The sequence below is a fragment of the Sceloporus undulatus genome, chromosome 2 (genome assembly GCF_019175285.1).
Source record: "Sceloporus undulatus isolate JIND9_A2432 ecotype Alabama chromosome 2, SceUnd_v1.1, whole genome shotgun sequence".
Lineage (NCBI taxonomy): Eukaryota > Metazoa > Chordata > Lepidosauria > Squamata > Phrynosomatidae > Sceloporus > Sceloporus undulatus.
Window position 1 is genome coordinate 103,235,014 of NC_056523.1, and position 20,010 is coordinate 103,255,023.

General features: G+C 39.1%; 1 protein-coding gene across 4 annotated transcripts in view; it reads left to right on the plus strand.

The window, feature by feature from the left end:
• GDF9 (growth differentiation factor 9) overlaps positions 1-12,601 on the plus strand; it is a 15,547-nt gene extending 2,946 nt beyond the window's left edge. For 2 of the 4 annotated variants that reach the window (XM_042451032.1, XM_042451031.1), the window contains 3 exons: positions 5,042-7,439; positions 8,897-9,267; positions 10,445-12,601. In XM_042451032.1, the coding sequence (XP_042306966.1) occupies positions 7,273-7,439; positions 8,897-9,267; positions 10,445-11,394 (1,488 nt within the window). In that variant the 5' untranslated portion in view covers positions 5,042-7,272 and the 3' untranslated portion in view covers positions 11,395-12,601. The remainder of the gene's footprint in view (positions 1-5,041; positions 7,440-8,896; positions 9,268-10,444) is intronic. The other 2 variants (XM_042451033.1, XM_042451035.1) reach the window with 2 other exon arrangements.
• Positions 12,602-20,010: the final 7,409 nt, after the last annotated feature.

Here is a 20,010-nt window from a genome sequence, read left to right on the forward strand (position 1 = left end):
GGACTCAAAACCAGAAATTAAGTTGAAATCTCCCGCTTCCTATCGGTTTCCGTTGTAGCGGCAAACTCTCTCCAGCCTGCAGTGTATCAGTGCAGAAGTCCTGAAAAAACTTTATTATTATTAGAACCCACAGCACTGTGAGTTTGTTCCAGAGGATTTTAAAAATCTTTTAATTATTTAATTATTGGGGGGTGCTTTTGTTACTTAGGCACCATATAGCCTAATATTAGAATACTGAGTATTAGAATATTAGAATTATTAGAATACTGACTTCTTTTTTAGGGCCTTCATCTTTTTAGATTTGATATTTGACCCTCTTAGGGATTTTACTTTATTCTGGTTGTTTCATGGTGAATTTTAGGGGCACAATGGTAGTTCCTGTGATGTCCTCTAGCTTTGCGGCTATTTCATTTGTATTACTTTTCTGAAATTTTCCAGATTTTTTTTGCACTAGGATAAATGTTACCTCAATATCCCCCAAGCCAACATGTACTGCACCACAATAGACTTTTAAAAAATTACCACTAGGCAAAATATGCCTAAGAATGATGCTTAAATAGTATTTTACAGTAATTTTCACAACACTGAATGAGGGCAACAGAGAAAAGAATAACTAACATGAGGCCTGAAGCTTAACAGTAAGTGAAGGGTGATACGGCAGACCTTCAGCCAGACCTCGCACATCACAGCTCTGCAAATACCTCAGAACAGAGCTTGGAGAATTTACAGTCAATCCTCAGTATCTGCAGACTTGCCATCCATGAATTTGAGTATCCACAGGTGGCAATCCCATGTTGCCCCAATGGCGGTGTGTGCGTGAGGCCATGCCACCATTAAGGACAACAAGATGGATGGGTGGGCTGTGTGGAGAAGGGGTTAATGTAGGATTCCCAGTGGGCTGACAGGAGGCCAGTAGTGAGCAGGGGGAGGGGGAGGCCTGTCATCTGTGCTCCCCTCCAGGTGATGGTGCACCCTGGAAGCCACTTCCCTGCTCCTTCTTGCTCTCCAGCGGCTTCGACCTCCTGGGTTCCCCTCCGGCAGAGGGCTCCTCAGAAGGAATGAAGGAAGCCCTCCAGCCTTGGCAGAAGAGACCAGCAGGGAATGAAGGAGGGGGTTGCCAAGGGAGGAGGCAGCAGCGAGGGCAGAGCTGCCATCCTGTCAACACAGTGGAGTGTATACCCTGAGAGACTGGCATGGCTACAGGGTGAGTGAAAACGGATGCTTTCCTGTTTGCCCAACAGCCACGTCAGACCCTAAATGAGCCTTCAGGAAGGGCCTTCAGGGTCTGACATGACTGCTCAGAAAGCAGCCATGCCAGACCCTGAATGGGAGATTCAGAGGCCACAGCACACACACACTCCTTAGTGGTGGCCTGGACAGCCAGGTGGCGAGGGGTTGGGAAGGCATTTCACCCTCCCTCCGCACCAGGTGACACCAACCTCAGCAATGCCACTATTGTTTTCAATGCTCTTTGGGAGATATAGAAAAACCAACAGGCCTCAACTCTGAATGGGAAAGCCAACAAGGGAAACAGCTGCACCAGGTGGGAAAGTGGCCGTGCTGCTGGGAAAACAGCCAACTGCTGCCCGCCCAGACCCAGGGAGTACCTGTGGCAGGGGGAGGCTAACTAGGTGTCATCCCCTCTTCTGGGGTGTCATCCTCCTTCTGGGGTGTCACCCGGAACAATCCACACACCCTGCACACCCTCGGTGATGCTACTGCTTAAAGGGTCTGACAGGGTGCCTTGACAATAGCTGACCATGAGCTGGTAATGCCAGACAAGCTGACAATAGGATCATGCCTGTAAACTAACAGCAGTCTGCAAAGAAGCAGAAAAAATGATATCTAGGTGAATATGGTCAGGATCAGACCATATCTTAACCATTTACTGGCTTTAAAAACCCTGAACAGAAAAGGTGGACATTGTTCTGAGATATGGCAAGATCCCTAAATTTCAGGGGAATTGAGAGACTGTTAGAAATAACCAACTACTTTTATTTTATTTATTTTATTTTCCTTTTTTTTAAAAAAATAAATAAATCATATTAGCATAATTCCAGAACTGCATTATTATTATTTTTTAATGAAAGGCTCATTGGGTAGGGCACTAGGCATGAAGGCAGGGTTCAGGGAAGAAAGCCCAAGGGCAGAACAACCCCAGTCATGCAATTGAGGAGATGTATAATAATGGTTGCTCTCAAATCAGTATGTTTTCATTTTCATTGACCAACATGATGGCAGCAAAAATGGGGCTCACATGGTTATCTTCAAGATACACTGTAGGACTGCACAAACAAACAAGAAGATATATTCCAAAAGGTGATGACTGTAATAGTCCGGATCTTGAAGTATTACAACAATGGTAGTGCACATGCTGGTAACCTCATAGCTGGACTTTTGATGTGCTATACCAAGTTCGGAAACTTCACTTAGTTCAAAACACAGCAGCCAGATTGATTACTGGGACATGCAGAAGTGATCATATTACACCAATATTAAAATCACTCCACTGTCTGCCAATTAGTTTCCAGGCAAAGTACAAAGTGTTGGTTACCTTTAAAGTCCTACCTGGTTTGGGTCCAGGTTACCTACAATACCACCTCCTCCCACATAATCTGCCCCATACACTCAGGTCCTCTGGTGGACATTTACTCCAGTCAGTCAGGACTAAATTGGCAACTGTCAGCAGAGGACTTTTTCGTCAGCTATCCCTAGATTGTGGAACAATCTGCCAGAAGAGATTCAACAGCTCAATACACTGTCCTAATTTAAAACAGCCTTTAAGAACAATCTTTTCCAAGAGGCTTATCCAGATGATTTTTAAACTGTAAATTTAGAAGATGAATTTTAAATTTGGTTTATCCTTTTAAACTGTTGCATGTCTTAATTATTATGTGTTTTAATTGTTGAGCATTGTTGATTTGTTGTTGTTCCCCACCTTGATCCATGAGAGGGGGTAAGAAATTATTATTATTAGTAGTAGTAGTAGTAGTAGTAGCAGCAGCAGCAGCAGTAGCAGTAGCCACCCTGAGCTGGGTACAAGCACAAGAGGCTGAAGTAGAAACTATTAGTGTAGTATACTACTCACCCATGTATCAGGAAAGACTGAGATTTAGCAACCATGGAAGACAATATATCTCAAATACTGAAATTTACAATATTTCAGGGCTAACCATGCACCAAGCCACGGCATAATTCTAGACAAAAGATTCACTTGCAAAGTGACATCCTTTTCTGGGAAGAAAGTAATGTAATACCAAAAGCACTCCAGACAGTAAGCATGCACAAAATATATTAATCACATTGGGAAATTGAAAAATGCCTACCACATTTCAACACTGAAATTTGAAATGGATGAAGAACAAGTTAAAGAGTTTATGATCAGATGGGATAAGGATTTTGATTATAATATACAGATGAAGCAATGGGAAAATATGTTATGAAAGGGATTGAAATTTATATTATGTTTTCATCTTAAATAGAATTTTTATAAAGTGATGTATTGTTGGTATATGACACCAGAGAAATTGGCTAGAATATATAAAGATGTTTCTAATGTATATTGAAAATGTGAACAACAGGAAAGCACATTTTATCATGTGTGGTGGACATGTGAAAAGGCTTTAAAATTGATTCAAATATACATATTGATAAAGAGAATTTGGTGTTCAACTAAAACCGGAACTTTTTCTTTTGGGATTGATGGATGTACAGCTGGAAAAGAATCACAGAAGACTACTTCAGTACAGTGGGCCCTCCTTATATGCGGACTTGCCATGTGCAGATTTGAGCATCCGCAGATGGCAAACTCATATTGTCCCCAATGGTAGCATGGACATAGTCGCACCGCCATTGGGGACAAAAATCCCTTCTCCCCTCTTTCCCCCTTCCCTCTCTTCCTTCCTCCCCCCTTCCCTTCCCTCCCCTCCCTCCTTACCTGCTTCCTTCCTTCCTTCCTCTTTGCCCCAGCTTGGCTTTGGGGTGGAGTCTGCCACCCAGTCAGCTAGGGCCAGGGCTGGGGCTTGAGTCTTGGAGCCCTGTCCCCAGGCCTAGCACCCAGGACAGTGTCTCTGAGCTCCAAAAGCCAAGCGCTGGCCCTGGTGCTGGCTCCCTCCGGCCAATGGGGCTCTGAGGGAGCTGGAGCCAGGGCCAAGGCTTAGGTTTTGAATCCATTAAAGACAATGGGACTTGAGCATCCACAGATTTTGGTATCTGCAGGGGAGTCCAGATATCGAGGGCCCACTGTATATGACCACAACAGCAAGACTGTTACATGTGCAAGGATGGAAGAATTGAATACTATTTGCTATGGAGGAATGGTTGTTGAAACCAACAGATTTAGCATATATGGACCAATTGGCTGGTTTGATTAGAAAAAGATCATTAGTTAAATTTTTCAAAGACTGAAAACCCTTTACAGACTTCGTGTGGGGAAAAAATGATTTGGTAACTTTTGGTTTGATGATTAGAAACAACAGACCATTGAAAGAAGGGAATATGATGTAAATTTTGTGAGAGAGGCATGAATACTATACGTTTATATAAGATCAGAAGACACTTTTTGTTCTTTTTTTTTTTTTTTTTTGTGATGCATTTTTAAAATTTTTTATTGTATTTTAGTTTTCTAATTCCTCTCTTTTTTAAATTTCTATAATTCTTATGTATTCTTAAATTTTTAAAATAAAATTGTTAACAGAAAGAAAGAAAGATGCCTGCCATAGACTGAAAGATAGCACTAGACATGAATGAATGAACAACTGAAGACACTCATGGAGAAATCTGAAGTGTGTGAGCCCTTAGAAGACTGCTACTTGCTCAACCAATATGACTTTGCAGAGTGAACTTGAGCAAATGTAGTTGGGGATTTGTTTAGTGTAGAAAATGAATGTGTAATAATGGTAGAGTGCTTCTCAGTGTTTTGGAAAATAGACTGTTTATCAGATCTATTCCAGAACAATTGTACCTAAGTTAAAAGCACACTTTATCTGTTATAGAATACTAGACACTATGTGTTCAAGTAATGAAGCCCATTTTGTTGCAGGCTAACTTCGGAAATTCAGCAAGGAATTGGGTTTTGTTCATCTTATTGTATCACCTGGGTATTCTTCAAGTAATTGAAAAAGGAGAATCACAAAAACTGCTTTTCTAACAACAACAAAAAACCTACCCAAAAATGTGAAATCAGCAGAGGCAGATGCATAGCTTGCTTTATTAGATCATTAGACAACTGCATCCCAAGGTTTAAGCTCAAACCGAGGACAAAGATTAACACGTCAAAGATCTAAGACACTTTTGCCAACTAATAAGAAACTAGTAGATCCAGGAATCACAGCTAATCTCTAAGTGAACTAAGAAGACGATAGCAATCCAGAGAAGGTCCTGTAAATGGAAAACATCTTCCAGGCTTAGAGCCAGAAGCCACAACGAATGTCCATTCCTGAATAAAACCAAACAGTCTGGTGCAACAACATAGCCAGTAGCCAAGAGGACAGAAAACAGTTAGGTGGACAGTGGATTAATACTGAAATCTGATGTAAGCTGTCTAAGGAAAAACATCAGGAACATGTAGTGATGGCATGAACTCAAAGAAGTGACAAATATGAAATCAGCAAAGAGTCCAGTATGATTCAACAAGCATGAAGACCTTGGTGTGTTCCAACTAAGGAAAAGATATACCAGAAGATAGTCCACAGAGGGAAATGAAACTGTATACAGAATGAGGGCAAAAATATAGGAAGCTACCTTGCACTGTGTCAGTCCGTTAGTCCTCCTGCTAATGGATAGCAGCCCCTTTTTAGTCTTGCCATGGGATTCTTTTAATCCACATGTCATCCCTGGCCTAACTTCATGCAGTCCTCAATCTGATTTCAAAAGCCCTCTACAAATTGGTCACAGAAAGAGAGAGAACAGGAGTATGGCATAAGAAGAATCCAAAGTGATTGTCATCAACCAACTCTCTATGTAAAGCCTATAACCAATGTAATAGTGCCTTTCTGCCATGCAATTGGTATACAAAGGCATACCAACTCTATTGAATATAGCCATAATGACTAATGGTTTTGAAAGATTTGTTGTCCATGAATTTTTTTTAAAAGCATTCAAACTGGTGGCCATCACTACATCTTAAGGAAACAAATTCCATAATCATGACTGTGTGCTGTATGAAAAAGTGGTTTCTTTCATCTGTCCTAAATGTCCCACCATTCACCTTCATTGGCTGACCTTACATTCTAATACTGTGAGAGAGGTGGCAAAATCAAGTGTTTTCCTATCCACTTTCTCTAATCTACACATATTTTTCTACAATTTAATCATCTCCTCCCTTACTTGCCTTTTTTCTAAGCTAAAAAGCTGTAAGAGCTACAGCCTCTCCACATAAAGGAGGTACACCAGCCTTCTTAATAATTTTATTCCCCTTTTCTCCATCTTTCCCAGCTCTACAGTATATTTTTGAGCTGCTATACTTTTTGTACTATATACAATATTTCAGCTGTGGTTACACCATGGATTTATATAATGACAGTATGATAGAAGAAGTTTGCATTTTACAGTAGCTGATTTTCCAGTTATTCCCAACATGGTATTTTCCATTTTCACCACAGGGACACAGCTTGCTGTTTTTATTTTGCTGCTCACAACAATCAAAATATTTTTATGTTTGTCAAACCAAAGAAGCATCTTGTTAGTAGGTATGTGAAGTCCCAATATGCATGGCTTTACAACTGTCTACAATTGTCATTTTAATGTCCTTTCCTCAGTTCATACAATTCCTTTTGGAACTTTTGCCCATCCCTTTTTGTTCTGATCACCCTAAATAACTTGGTGTCATCTGCAAATAGGAGTATCTCTCTGCTTACCCCATCTCCAGATCATTTATCAATAAGTTTTTTTTAAAAACACTAGTCCCAATGTAAATCCTGGGGAGACTCTACAATTTGCATCCTCCCAGTTCCAGAACTGTACCTTTATTACCATCTTTCCCATATATCTTTATACATTCTAGACAATTTCTCTGGTGCCATATACCAACAATACATCACTTTACAAAAATTCTATTTAAGATGAAAACATAATATAAATTTCAATCTCTTTCGTAACATATTTTCCCATTGCTTCATCTGTATATTATAACCAACATTCTCTGCTTTCTGTTCTTAAACTAGCTACTGAGCCATAACAGGCCCTCTCTCCTCATCCTATGACTGCTGGGAATACTCACAACTCTTTCATGAAGAATCATGGTCAAGAGCCTTTTGGAAATCCAAGTGAACAATGTCTATAACATCATCCTTATCACCAGACTTGTTGACACTCTCAAGGAATTCTAAAAAATTCTTACCTGTTTCAGAAGCCATGTTGATTCTTAGTCAGCAAGACTTGCCTTTCCATCCACTTGATACTTTTGTCTTTCCTCCAGTATACCTACAACAGGCGTTAAGGTAACTAACTTATTATTATGTTGTTCCTAAGATATCATTTTGAAAATCAACCACTTTCCAGTCCTTTGGCACAGACAGCAAGCTTAAAGACACAATACATTTCCCATGCCTCCATTCTGAGACCAGAACTTTTAAAATATATATATTTTATATTTTATGGATATCAACACCATGTAGGCTAGTCAGAGCCTGGGATTACTTGTTCTCCTCCTACCCAACTTCCATTACTACACAGGTAGTATAGTAAGGGACCACCTATTGGTTTGCCAATAATTCTAATTAAAGCGCTTTTAGTTGCGGGAGAAAAGTTAAGCAAAAAGTTCTGAAACATGGGCTAATTCTAAAGTTAGCCCTCACTAAAGTAGACTCATCAAAATGCAGTGGACCTGTTATTCACAATCAGTTTAAGTTGCATTGGATTCAATGGGTCTACTCTAGGTATGCTAACTTTAGATTTAGCCCTTTGCATGCCTTCATTCTTTGCTTCCAATCTCCTTCCTTCAATTACCACAAACTATCTCATGTTTCTTTCTTTTTTAAAAAAAAAAGAAGAAGAAGAATCAATTAACTTTAACAAAAAGACCCTGTCCCCACCATTTTGGCACTGGAAAAGCTCTTGCATGAGATCCTTCTGACATTTACTGCGTTTAAAGCATGGTTGAGTTTTTAATACTACTTTAAAGTTCTGATTTTCTCTGGACCACTATTACAGGGGCATTTATTTATCATAATTCCTAAAATTATAGCAAATAGAAAATAAACAGTTTCCCAGTTACACTATATTACATTACACTGATATTTTTAAAAAGTAACATAGTTTTAAGAGCCCTTGATCAAACACCAAGTTACTACTTGCAGTTCAGGCACTTGTGTATTTTCAGAATCAGGCCTAATTTATCTAACATTTAAGACTGAGCCTAATTAGTTTTACTCACACAGGTAAGTTCTACAGTATTCCTTATCCCTAGTTCCATATGAATAGAGTTAGAATTCAGAGGGTTACTATATTTTCTAAGTGAGTTTAGTTAAACTGCAGGAGTAGACTACAGTTTACATAGGAAATACTTTCAGGCGCTGAAGGTGGAGCCTGAGGCTTGGATTCTCTTGCTTGGTCCCAACTAGAGTAAACTCATTAAATCATTTGTTGAATGTTGAGTCAACATATAAGTAAATCCTATTGATTCCATGGGTCTACTCTAGTTGGGATTAACTTTAGGCTTCAGACTTATTTAGGCTTAAAGCTGATTGGCCAGCCTTCAGGTGTCTGTCTTTCATTTGATTCATAATTAGGGGAGGGAGCAGCTTCCTTATGACACCTGGAATTTATATAAGAGATCAGAACTGACTGCTTCTACTCTCTGGACTATAACCTGTCATGGGGCAGATGGTTTCTTGCCCTGACTAAGCCCCATCATGAAGATCTTGGGGAAGATATTTTTTTGTCTCTGTTCCATCAGGCTGCTCTCTTCTGGTGTCCTGTGTTTTTCCAGTCCTGAGGATGAAGAAGACTCTCAGCCATTGCTGATGTCAGAGATGGAGGCCTCCAAGGTACCTCCGGGGTTATCAATTCCCCCAGATATAGAAAATGGTCGTGGCCCATTACCTCCCATTTTCAAGATGCTGTCTGGTCACAGTCACCAGGAACTGGAGGACAGCATCCCAAGACCACGACCAGATGCCAGAGCCCTGAGATACATGAAGAGGCTGTATAAAATGTTTGCCACCAAGGATGGGATCCCAAAGGCTAACCAAAACCATCTCTATAACACAGTCCGGCTCTTCACTCCGCATGCTGAGTGCAAGCACCTGCCTGAAGGCCAAGTAGAAGGTAAGTGAGCATCTTAGATGTAACATGAATAGGGCTGAAAGGGTTTTCCACCTATAGACTGGTAATCATTAAAAATAAATAGGATTGTTGTATATACTGTTTTGTATGAATTTACTTTATTAAAAAATGTGTCTAAAAGTGCCTACATGTGAACTAGGCATTTTTGGCAAGTTCACATGTCTCCAAAATTGTAAATATATAGTAGTGGAGGCTATATTCTTTTAAGAAGCCTCTGTCCTAAATGTGATCTTTTCTTACATGAGTTTCCTCAATTCAACAAATGATCTCTAAAATGTAAACATACTTCTTATGCCCAATACAAAACAGTGAATAAATGTCACCAGAATAATCTGGTATTGGTGGCTTTTACTTAGATCTCTTGAGTGTTGATCTGTTTAATAAAAGGCCAGTTACGATGCTTGATGTGACTGTCAGAGCCACAGTTCAAGTTTCAGTATGCTTATTTAGAAAGAGTAATTGATCAGTGGAATTTACGACCAGATACATATATCTTGATTTTTGTTTGTTTTATTGTATAACAACTGCATTTAGGCTCTTAGCTCTAATATCCTACAAAGAGATAGGCTATAAATTACAATATACCCAGGATTGTAGGCCTGCTATGCTTTGAAAATCTGTGGCCTAAAATGTGCAATAAAATTTGGACTCCAAAGGTTTGCTATTACAAAGAATCTTCTTGCCTTTGTGGCTATTAAGAAAAATAATCTACAGTAATAGCTTGTGTGTCCCTTTTTATAAAGGGAACATGCTAACAAATTACTGACTTCACTTAAAACTAGTCTATAGATTGTAGGCTTTAACCTATAAACATCTGATGATTCATTCAAGATTACTTACAAACCCTATTAGTAATCCTTATAGGTTAGTTGCTATGTAGGGCAATGCTTTTGTAGGGTTGTACTGAACTGACAAGCACAATTTCACACTAATTTCACCCACCTTGAAATGGTTTTTTTTGGGGGGGGGTATATTTTGTGAATGAGAGGACATTTTTGCTGTTGAGACAGAAAATTAGAGTGTGCATATTTGGTTCCCTTTGGTAGCCCTTTGGAGTACTTACTGTCATAATCTGTGGAGTTGTAGAATATTTGCCACTCAAATTCATAACATTCTGCAAAAATACTCCTTTAATTGTTGTATATGTTTTCCTTTTTAGGGGACATTCACTCAGTGGACCTACTCTTCAACCTGGACTGTGTTCCAGCTTTAGAACATTTACTCAAGTCAGTCCTATTGTACTCAATTGATAAGTCTGTTTCTAAATCTTTGGCTGTCACGTGCACAGGAAATCTCATTGTGAAGGAGCATGAGGCCGCTAGTCAAGTGTGTCCCAACTTTCCACATGCAATGACTTTCAGTCTATACTTTGAACTTAGACGCAAGTGGGTTGAGATTGATGTGACCACTTTCCTCCAGCCTTTGATAGCCTCCAACAAGAGAAATATTCATATGGCAATAAATTTCACTTGCCTGAAAAATGACCAGTTGCCTGGCTTTAATCAGGATTCCTTTAATATGGCACTGGTATCACCTTCTCTTCTACTGTATCTCAATGACACCAGTGATCAAGCATACCATGGGAGGAACTTCTTCAAGCCCAGAAGGAGCAACTCTGTGGGATCTAAACTGAAGAAGAGTCCTTTCACTAGCCCCAGAGAAGAGGTGAGAAAAGACTTCAAACAAGGCAAAAGAGTGCTTCGTCACCGGAGGGATGAAGATGGGGCTAGGGAAAACACACCAGTTCCAATCTATGATATAAGACAGTACTATGAACAGTTCCTCTTTCCTCAAAATGAATGTGAGCTTCATAACTTTTGGCTGAGATTCAGCCAGCTGAAATGGGACAGATGGATAATTGCACCACACAAATACAATCCTCACTATTGCAAGGGGGAATGTCCCAGAGTAGTTGGGCATCGCTATGGCTCTCCTGTGCACACAATGGTGCAGAACATCATATACGAGAAATTGGATTCCTCTGTCCCCAGGCCCTCCTGTGTTCCTGCTGAATACAGTCCTCTGAGTGTTCTGAAGGTAGAGCCTGATAGATCAATTGTGTACAAAGAGTATGAAGATATGATAGCTACCAAATGTACATGTCGGTAAAGCAAGCCTGATTTACTAAGGCTTGTACAGTATTTCAGTATGTATTTCTGTAGCTACAAAAAAAGTATCCTGCTGTTAGTTGAAAAACAAGAATTATGGAATGGTATGGCAGGAATTTCCGTTCAGTTGTTGTTAGGAGCCTCTGATTTGCAGACTAAGTGTGAAAAGTGGGCATAAGGAGGTTTCCTTGTTCTGGTTTTCAAAGTGGAAAAATGTTCTGTTAAAAGTGTAACATTTTGGTTGTGGGGGGGGAGGGGTGTAAGGGAAGCACTGTATTTCTCTGGATACAAAACAAGGAGAATAAATACCTGTCCTTTCATGCCAATTTTGTGTACTTCTTGTTTAGTATTTCTTATGTTAAAAATATTTTATTTAAGAAATTTTTATGACAAGTGTCTAGGTACAAAAGGTTTTACTATTGCTAACTTATCAATCACTTAATTTTTATATTTATTTTTAGTGATTGAAACTGGTTGTCTGAGACAACTTTTGTTCTTTATTATGATGACTACCAGATGTAAAGGCTGTTTTAAAGCAATGGGTAACCTTTTGTCTAACTCTGAAGAATCTCATGTTACAAAAGAAAGGAATATAGATAATACCCTGGTTGTGTGTCTAGAGCTATGTTTTTCTGGGAAATGACTTACTAGGTTGGTTTTATACATTACAAAATACTTATGTGAAGAGAATACAAAATGCAAAAACACTTCTGGATAGGTAATGTGTAGGTCCAATTGTACATACGATATGCATAAGTATAAAAAGGGGTGTTGCAGTTTTCAACAAGCATTGCAGACATGACTTTGTGCAAGCTTAATTCTAAATTCCACACAGAAGTGCCCTCACACAAATATTTTGTAATGTCAGAAGTAGCCTTATGTTTTAGGTAGCTTAATTGAGGGGGGGAAATATCTTTTGTTTCATGAGCCTATATCAGATTGGATTTATACGCTTTTGGCATTCAGCAATTTTTTAAATGCTTGCTATTTCTATTCTGCTTGGCTTATGAACAGGGAACATGATTTCACTAAATGTAAGTTAAAACATTCCAGTTATCTGTATCATATCTGTAAGTAAGAAGTAAGTGTGTTCTGTAGTGATCAGTTAGCTTAAAGCATTTTAATGTTGCCTTTCTTCTGTTGCTGAATTGAAATGCCATTTGAGTGTACACACAAACCTGAACACTTGCTAGAAATAAATGTAAAGCAGTGACAGTTTGGTTTGGTTTTTACCCCCTTCCTATTTCCAAATAGTACTTCAGCCATTCCAATGAACACGAACTGGGGTAGTTAAATAACTGCCTGTCACTTTGTGGGAGAAATGCAGCTACTGAAGGCAGGGCTGTACACACTCAGGACTCTCTAATGTAGAAGTGTGTACATCTGTAAAGTAAAAGAGGTTTTGTATATATGTACTTATAAAACTGCCTTCTGACTTGTGGGATATTGCTGGTGAGAAAATGTTAGAGTAATTTTGAAGCTCATATTGAACACCAAAGACAGTGCCTCCTGTCTTTGCTGCCCTTAATACTGGGTGGGATAAAAGAATGTGTTACTGCCCAGTCACAGTATTACAAAAATCCAGGATTTTGCCACTTACCCATCCATCCATCCATCCCCTTTTCCCCTCTTACTTGCACTCCTGGAGAGGGGAAAAGTGTCTCCTAATAAATCATAGATCATGACCCTATTCATATGTTGCTCACACACAAATACTTATGAAGAATAGCCCTGCTTTTAGTTCTGCCCCTCATGTCACTTCTGTATCCAACATTCTCACAAATGAACATAATTATTTGTAAAGAAATCTCACTTTTCCAGACCTGTTCTCCACTCCCAGTACCATTTTTAAATGGTGGGGGGGTCACTTCAACCCTGAAAAAGTGAGAATTCTACCACAAATGTAGCTGTTGCCCTAGCCCTGACCCTGGAAGTCTCCCAAGGCTGTATTCTAACTATATAGATGTATATACCTGTACATCTGTACAGGTATATACCTATATATAGCTGTGTAACCCTCAAATAGTGAGTGGATGTGATGTCCCTTCTAATATACCTGGATGTGGCCTGCAGGAGGCACTCTGTGTGTGAAAATTGGGCTTTTACCCTCCTGAAACTGTCTACTCCTGGATTAAAGAAAGCTCTCTTTCAAATGGCCATAGTTAAACTTAGGAATTTGCTACCCCAAGGTCTAGAGATGGTAACCCACTCAGAATGCTTTAAAGGCGATCAAAGTATTGCTGATTGGAAGTAACAAAACAGACACAAGTACTACTTGTGTCTGTTTCATTACTTCCAATAAACAATACTTTCAACCTTATATAACCTGTTTTAAAAAATAGTTTGTGCTCTTTTTTCTTTTTTTCTTTTTTCTTGTTCTATTTCTATATTGATGTTGTAGTATACGATAGTAAATACAATCAGAAGGTATGTGAAACTTGCATGACAGATTTAGACTGTTGGGTGGAGTCTGCAGAGAGTATCTTTGATAGTGGGAGGAAAAATAACTATTTTTGATCAGGGTTAGGGTTCTAGAGGAGCCTAGGTTGTTCATTTTGCTTTTCACATTATCATCCACTTTTTACATTAGCTAATTTTGCATTTTGCGTTCATTTGTTCAAAAGGGGTTTCCTCTGAGAGAATGTGATTTGCCCAAGGTCACCCAGTGGGTTTTGATGGCCAAGCGCATAGGCAAACCATGATCTCCAAAGTTGCTGTCCACCATTACACTTCCCTACAAAAATGTAACAAACCAGAAAAATGAACAAACAAGACTGACTGGACTGTGTTGCAGGATTGTCTTGGAATATTCTAATGATTAAAACATGGGGGCATCTGGTGTAACCCACAATTGCAGTATAGGTAGCAATGGGTTTTTTTATCTGCATTAATTTACTGGGGTTTCCCCCCAATAATTACTATTTCAAGGGATACACCTCCAATTCTAAGTAGGAGCTGAGATACAAAAATCACGAGTTCCTGTGTTTGTTTGGAGAGGAGGACACACTTTTGCCCAGTGCAGAGACTTCTCAGACTGTTTAAAAATGGAGCAGTAATCCCTTCCTAACTCTAAAGACCAAAGGAATGATTTTAAAATGGAGCAGTACATTGCTTCGCTAGAAAGCAAATGTACAAATCATTCCTTTGGCTTAAACACTGGGAGCAAGCTGGTGGCTTACAAAATAAATGCTCAGAATAATGGCTGCACCTTTTGCTTAACTGCTTCCTTTCTACAAGGACTAGATGACTGATTTGTAAGGAACAAACAAACCTGGAAATTGTGATTTATGGCTTAATTTGAGGGGGAGATTGTTCCCTTGCCTTCCCTGTTACAGATGCCCACAGCTGCTGTGATAACAGTAAGAGAGAGATCAGCAAACTACAAATTGTCTCCTATTTCCAAATGGGGAAGGGGGGGGGATATGGTAAAGAAAGTCTAGAGGCTACTGCAAACACAACAACTGACATATTGAAACCAAGAGCGTATTTACTAAATATACATCCCGCAAGGTTTATGTTATTATTGTATATGTAAATATAAATATAAATACACTGAAGGCCCCAGGTCCCATCTGATCCCTTGAAGCTAAGTAATCAGTCCTGGTTAGTAGTTGGATGGGAGATGGCCAATAACCAGGTGCTGTTGGTTACATTTCAGAAAAAAGAACTGGCAGAACCATTCTGAGTATTTCTTGCCTAAGAAAATTATAAGAAATGCAAGGGGGTCAGCATAAGTACACAGGTGACATAAAGGCATATACTCACACATTTGTGTTTCTGTATCTTGCAAAATTTGCAGAAGCAGCATCGTTAGAAGAGCATTCCTCTGACCTCCCAGTAAGGCGCTCTCCCAAAATTGTAGGGAGTCTGGCAGCTGGCCTATTCAGGAGTGGTAACAGAGATCAATCAAACTTTCTGGCTGTCTAGATTGTCTGGTTGAAATAAATTACTTTAGCATCCCTACATTCCATGGTGTTTAATGCATCTGTCTGCTGGAAGAAGGAAAGAGCCTATAATTTTGGGAGTCACTTCTATCTCCTTTTTTATGGAAGGATATAACTATGCCAGTTCTCCAATCTTTTTGGATGTGGACAGTATTGTTTATATGAGTGAATAGGCTTGCAAATAAAGTAGCCCACCAGTCTGTTCTGCTTAAACAATTTGGGAGACATACAATGCTCACCTGGTGCTTTATTGTCAGTCAGTCAGTCAACCGTTATTAGACATAGAAAAACAACATGCATTTACAATAAAACTTCAGGATTGTTATTAAATTTTAAGACATAATCTTATTGCCTCCACCAGAAAATTGGCCATTAACCTGGTAATATGTAGGTTCTGATCTTCCAATAAGTATTTCACTGATAACCCATCAAAACAGATATTCATTTCCAATAACCTTCTCAACAATTTTCCCCTCAGAATTATATACAATGGACAAAGCAATACAATATGATGGAGAACATCTGGAGCTTGATCACAGTGACATACACAATTAAAAAACAGGGTCTGCAAATACCTGCCCCTGGTCACATTTGAGGGGTGTACATTCAATCTCGCAAACAAAAAAGGCTTCCTCGACACCAGCAGTGAAAGGGTTTTAAAATAATCTGAAATTCTACCCTGCAAGGAGGGGATACCAAGCATCGCTGGGTAACACACTCTAGGAGGAGTTGGATATGTCAGTTGATGTTCTCTCTCTGCAAGGCAGACCCTAATAGATTCAAGACACTCCTTTTCGGTAAGTAAAAGGAGAGAAACAACATTTAAACCCACAGAAATTACTTTACTTTTATAAAATTTAGCCCAACTAGCTAAATCTATTAGGCTTGAAATGTATCTTAAACCAAAACCTATAAGTCATCAACCAGGCTTCAGTTTCAAGAGCATTCAATCCCAGTTCCGCATAGAGAGTCAGATGGTGTACACATGGCGGTATAGATAATAGTCTCCTGAAAAAATGCGTCTGCAAACATTCAATCTCCTTATTGAAGGCTGGAATCCAAGAGAATATGCTGTAAAGTAATTACGGTCTTAATTTGGCTTTGTAAATTTTTTAGGCTGCTAGAATATCCTGGTTGCCTTTTTTATAATAAAAAGATTGTATAACCACCAACGATCTTTTCCCTGTTTGTATTACTTTATCTCTCTGTTTACTCCATTGCCCGTTAAAATGAAAAAGGACACCAAGGTAAACATACTTTTTGACCTGATTGCCAACCTTCCACGTTCTCAGTACAAATCTCTTAGAAAATACCAATATTTTGGATTTCTCAAAGTTTACCAGTAGGTCACAATATTCAGAGAATCTTTTCAAGGCTCTTACCATACCCACTTGAGATAGAGAGAGTAATAAAGTATCGTCAGCATATCGGAGTACAAAAAGCAGACGATTTCCCAGTAAAGGTGGGTGAAAATCTACTGTGGTCATAAAGGCAGGTAGATCAGCCACAAATAGATTAAACAGATGAGGAGCCAACACACAACCCTGTCTGACTCCTATACCAGAGTAGATAGGGTTTGTTAATAGGCCAGATTTGGAAAATTTCACTCTACAATGATTATTTGTATGGAGTTGGCTTAAAAGAAACAACAATCGAGGATCTATATTAAGCCTAGCCAACTTGTCCCTAAGTAAATGCTGGTGAATTCACTCAAAAGCAGCCTTCAGATCAATAAAAGCCACATATAGTTTACCTTTAGGGCGCAACACGTATTTGTTTACGAGGAATGAAAGCACTGTTATGTGATCCACAGTGGACATATGCCTTCTAAAACCTGCTTGTTTCAGATCTATCAAAGCTTGTGCATTCATCCAACTCTGTAATTTCAAATCCAAATAACTGGCATATAGTTTGCCCACTAACAATAAAAGACTTATTGGGTAAAAGTTACCAGGATCCTGTCTGTCCCCTTTTTTAAAGATTTGGGTGGAGTGGAGATGGAAAGGGGCTTGAACACCACTAGGCATTAATTGTATAATATATTGTAGAGAATTTTCACTCTGTTGCTAGAACCTGGTAGTTTAAAGTGATTATTAGCCCAGAGTCGAAACTATATATCTGTAAAATAGATTGATAATAGGCTGTTTCCAGACTTGGCCATACTTTAACAGAGATCCAAAAACTTAGGCCCAGTACAGACTGGTGCAAAGCGCCGGCCTGGGACCGATTTTAGGGCTCAGGAGAGCAGAGCGTCCGCACACTCCCAAGCCCTACTGCACTGTCCAGGCACCATTTTGGCATATGTGCATTCACACTGATGACATGCCTTGTGCACTGCGTCCAATGGCGTCCAATGGCATCTCAGCAGCAGAAGAAAAAGGATGCTAATGGCACCTCGGCAGCTAATGTGCTAATGGCACCTTGGCAGCAGCGGAGAAAGCAGCCGTATTTCACAGCTCCTTTTTCTTTTTTTCTTTTTTTTTTTTTTTAATTAATCTTTATTAAATTTTACAGTATATAATAAAAGAAAAATCATATATTTTCACTCATATAATCACTATAATTTCGTTCCCTTTATTCTACTCCCCCCTCCCCCCTCCCCCCTTATTTTCCATGATGTTGCTGAACTCTTAGCTATTCTTATGAATTCCCCATATAGTCACTCTAATATCTCTTTACCTCATAGTAATCCTTACTCTATAGCTTCTTTTACTAAAACTGTATATCTACTTTATTATCTTCTATCTTATTCCACCAAACCGAGTCTTATCCTTCTCCTTCCTCTATTAGATACTGTATTAACTATTTACTCATTTCCTCTATCTATATTATTTAATCATTTTTCCCCCTTTTATCAGATTGCTATATTTGCAGCATTCTTTTCCAAGCGTCACACAGCTCCTTTTTCATGGTGCATCATTGCCGCAACATGCGGTCACCAAGGCAAAGATCTGTGGGAGAAAGGGGTGGCATCTCACCGCCCCTTTCTGCCCGTCTGTATCCCCCCTTAATTTGATTTGAAAAATCTATTCTAAGATATGTCTGGAGCCAAAACACTGTACGTACTTAAATTTTTTTTTTTTTTTTTTTTACAATGGCTTATTTTAAGCCTTGGTCTAATTAGATGTTATGCTTAACAATGAAAAATGTGTATGTGGGTGCTATAATATACCTAGTTGTCTAGAATTCAGCCTCTAATTCACACCCTGACATACCCAATATTTTAAAGTTAGGAATTTTTTAGGTTTTATGGGCTTTTAAGTGAATATACTTATTATTATTAACCTTTATTTATAAAGCACTGTAAATTTACACAGCGCTGTACATATAATCTTTTTAATTAGACTGTTCCCTGCCCTCAGGCTTACAATCTAAAAGACACGACACAAAAGGAGAAGGGAAAGGTGGTGGGGAAGGGGATGAGGGCCAGCAGTTCTTCTCAACCTCCGAGGCCTGGACCAAGGCAGATGGACTGGAGGGAGGGCTTGGCTTCTTGGAGCTAGCCTGCCTCTCTCTCCCTCAAGATGGAGGACGAAGGGAGGGCTCATCTTCTTCCAGAAGAAGCTAGAATATTCCATTATGACATCCTAATTTAGCTTTATCTAGAGCCCAGCTTCACTCTGTTTACTTGAACTTTTACTTATTTGGAGATGTTTAACTTTGTACATTATGTAATTTTGGTTCTTGTAAATCTAAGTTCCTCAACTTTACACAAAATTCAACGAAATTGAATATAGACAAGCACTTCAAGGCATAACAAATGTGCAGTTGTTCCACATTATCTTCCTTTGATGGTTAGCTTATTTTCCCACTAAAAAGTGCTTGTATTATCTCTGGCAAAATTTATCTTCAACTAGTAGGCACAGTGCTTTGTGAAGTGCTATAAAGAATGTTAATACTAGGTGATGACATATCATACAGCCATCCCCAGTATACTGAATTCTGTCATGATCCTCCTAAGAGCCTGCAAAGAGATGAATATCTGAAACTGACAAGTCTCAAGAAACCTGCAGAAAAGGTATTTTCAATATTTGTCTGTAATGTATACCCTTTATATAGTTTTTTTGTGGGTTTTTCGGGCTATGTGGCCATGTTCTAGCAGTGTTTATTCCTGACGTTTCGCCAGCATCTGTGGCTGGCATCTTGAAGATGGTCACGTAGCCCAATAAACCCACAAAAAAGTATGGGTGCTGGCCATGAAAGCCTATGCCCTTTTTGTTCCTGCAAAGAAGATGAGAGCAGATGACACATTTCCCAAGAAATGTTAACATCCATACAAGGCTGGACTGATGGTTTATTAGTAGAAGAACTTCATCATGTACTTTCAGACTATAAAAGAAATAAGCATATTTATTTAAGATAGTGTACGTTCAAGAAATAAATCACCATAGTACAATAATACAAATGGTAAAAACACCATACTTCATGCACATGTAAGCACATGCACCTTAAAATTATAGACATGGTTTAGATAGATATGGTTTATAGATATGGTTTCTTCAGATTTTAATTTGTGACTTCAAGGCAGGGGTGTATAACCTGTGGTCCTCCAGAAGATGCTGATCTACAAGTCCCATTACCCCCAGACCGTTGGCCATGCTACCCAGAGCTAATGGAAATTTGAGTCCATAAATATCTGGATTCTAACTAGATTACCACACTACACTCTTATA